At 43.6% G+C, this 2,217-nt stretch overlaps 1 protein-coding gene across 1 annotated transcript; it reads left to right on the top strand.

The window, feature by feature from the left end:
- The first annotated feature begins 741 nt into the window (after positions 1-741).
- On the top strand, positions 742-1,590 carry LOC102203338 (alpha/beta hydrolase domain-containing protein 17C-like). Its single transcript, XM_005754987.1, has 2 exons — positions 742-1,414; positions 1,505-1,590. Exons 1-2 carry the CDS (start codon positions 1,102-1,104, stop codon positions 1,588-1,590), a joined length of 399 nt encoding a protein of 132 aa, XP_005755044.1. The 5' UTR covers positions 742-1,101.
- The last annotated feature ends 627 nt before the right edge of the window (positions 1,591-2,217 follow it).

Raw genomic sequence — 2,217 nt, 5'->3', positions numbered from 1 at the left:
CAAAGATGGTCGCTCACAGTGGACATAGATGCTTCTTTCACTCCTCTTTCAAACCATCTGTCCTCTCTGTCCAAAATGTGAACATTGGCATCCTCGAAAGAGTGACCTTTGACCTTTAGATGCAGATGGACTGCTGAGTTTTGTCCTGTGGAGGTGGCTCTTTGTCCAAACAGCCACTTCACAAGCGCATGGCACAACACAGAAGTTGACTATATATATATATATATATATAAGAATCTTGTCTCATGTTTTCACAGATTCTCATTCTGTTTCTGGGCACCATCACCGCTCAGATCACAGGTCAGGTGATGTGTTTAAGTTTGTACCTAAACAAGGTTTTACAGTATTAATAAATGCCACACTATATGCATCTATTTTGAAGACCTTTAATTCAGTTAACTTTATATAGCGCCAAATCACAAGAACAATCAAACAGGTATATATCCTATAACAGTAAAGCAAAATATAAAAGGTAACAACAGTGATTTTAGTGATGGACAGAAAAACACAACTTTACCGGTCACCTCCACAGAGCCCGAACATTACAGTGTGGATCAGCCCAAGTTTAGAAAATAGATCTTTGGAATTGAACAGACTGTTTTTCCTTAAAGCGCAAAATATAAACAAATGAAGATTTTTGGATGTGTGTGTGGATTTTTTTTTCAATAAAGAAAATGTTTGTTTTTTTCCCTTAAAATATCTTACGGCTTTTTGTTTTTGTTACGGCAGGATATCCGGTTGTACCGGAAAACCGGCTTGTCACCATTCAAGAGAAATGGCTGCTTTCTTTATTACAATATATTAGCAACAAAGCTACAGCAAGTGATGTTTTCAAAGGGTAGAACTGTGCTTTTGAGACCAGTAGTGGCACAGTTTAGTGGTGTAAAGTAATATAAACGTAAATGTTGCGTCGCAATTTCTGCGAGTTTTGCTGTGAGCCACCTGTATGCCGGCTAGCGAGTAGCTGCAAAGCCGAGACGTCGCTCAGCTTGTCTTCCAGCCCTGCTGCGGTCTGTTAATGGTACACCGGATCTCGAAACAGATCCGAACCGCGTGTTTTGTTTTAGCCGAAGTTAGTAAATCAGGTAACCCCGGGCCTAAATGCCAGAACAAGGCCCCAGGATGAATGGGTTTTCTATCGGCGAGCTGTGCTGGCTGTTCTGCTGTCCACCCTGTCCGAGTCGCATCGCGGCCAAACTAGCTTTCCTTCCACCGGAGCCCACGTATTCCATGCACACCGACGCTAACGGGGTGACTAGCTTACATTTAACCGAACGGGCAGACTGGCAATACTCCCAGCGAGAGCTCGATGCAGTGGAAGTGTTCACCACTAGAAGCAGCCGGGGTAACCGGGTAGCATGCATGTTTGTGCGTTGCGCTCCAAACAGTCGCTACACGCTGCTGTTTTCCCACGGTAACGCTGTGGACCTGGGGCAGATGTGCAGTTTTTACATCGGCCTGGGCTCCAGGATAAACTGCAACGTGTTCTCCTACGACTATTCAGGCTACGGAGTCAGCACCGGCAAGCCTTCAGAGAAGAACCTGTATGCGGACATCGAGGCGGCCTGGCAGATGCTGAGGAACAAGTGAGTATAACACATGGGTGTTGTGGATCAGACAATGCCTACAAGTGTGTGCTGAGATAACGCCCACTACACAAATGCTTTGGGCTCAAATTGTGGTCATAAATATTTTGTACTTGTAAATCAGACTGCATAGCTGTGAACTGAGTTTTGTAACCTTGTAAACCAAAATATCTGAACATTTTATGTGCATGTTATCCACAGATCCACAGATGAGAATTTTTTGTGTGTGTTAAGAAAAAGATTTGTTTGTAAAAATATTTACACAAGTTACTTTTTCTGCTGTTGTTAATGTCTGCTTACAGATACAAACAAAACACTTCGTGTAAAACTCTGCACTCACGTTCCTCAGCTGTGTGTAACTTTCAACTTGCAGGATAAATTTTGACCCGATTTTTCTTCCTTTCAGCTGACTGGTCAGTGTCATGTCAATCACAAATTTAGCTATCCAATCAGAGAACAAATGGGTTTGGCGGTGGGAGGGACTCTTTACTGAGGTTCAGGTCCTGGAAGGGCAAAGGTGCCAGCGTTTTCCTTCATCACCACAAAGGAAAACATTCTGTGCGTGTCTGAGTTCGGTGAACTTTTTGTCACAGGTGTACGTGCAGGGACCTCCACAGTCTTTTCAACAGCT

Source organism: Pundamilia nyererei, unplaced genomic scaffold (assembly GCF_000239375.1).
Source record: "Pundamilia nyererei isolate P.nyererei 1_Seehausen unplaced genomic scaffold, PunNye1.0 scaffold00802, whole genome shotgun sequence".
Taxonomy (NCBI): Eukaryota; Metazoa; Chordata; class Actinopteri; order Cichliformes; family Cichlidae; genus Pundamilia; species Pundamilia nyererei.
Note: the sequence above shows the minus strand (reverse complement) of the source record. Positions and strands in the feature narration are given on the sequence as shown.

Coding starts and splice junctions, on each gene's coding strand:
- LOC102203338 (XM_005754987.1), top strand. CDS start 1,102: ATGCCAGAACAAGGCCCCAGGATGAATGGGTTTTCTATCGGCGAGCTG. Junction 1,415..1,504: donor CACGCTGCTGTTTTCCCACG/GTAACGCTGTGG, acceptor ACGACTATTCAG/GCTACGGAGTCAGCACCGGC.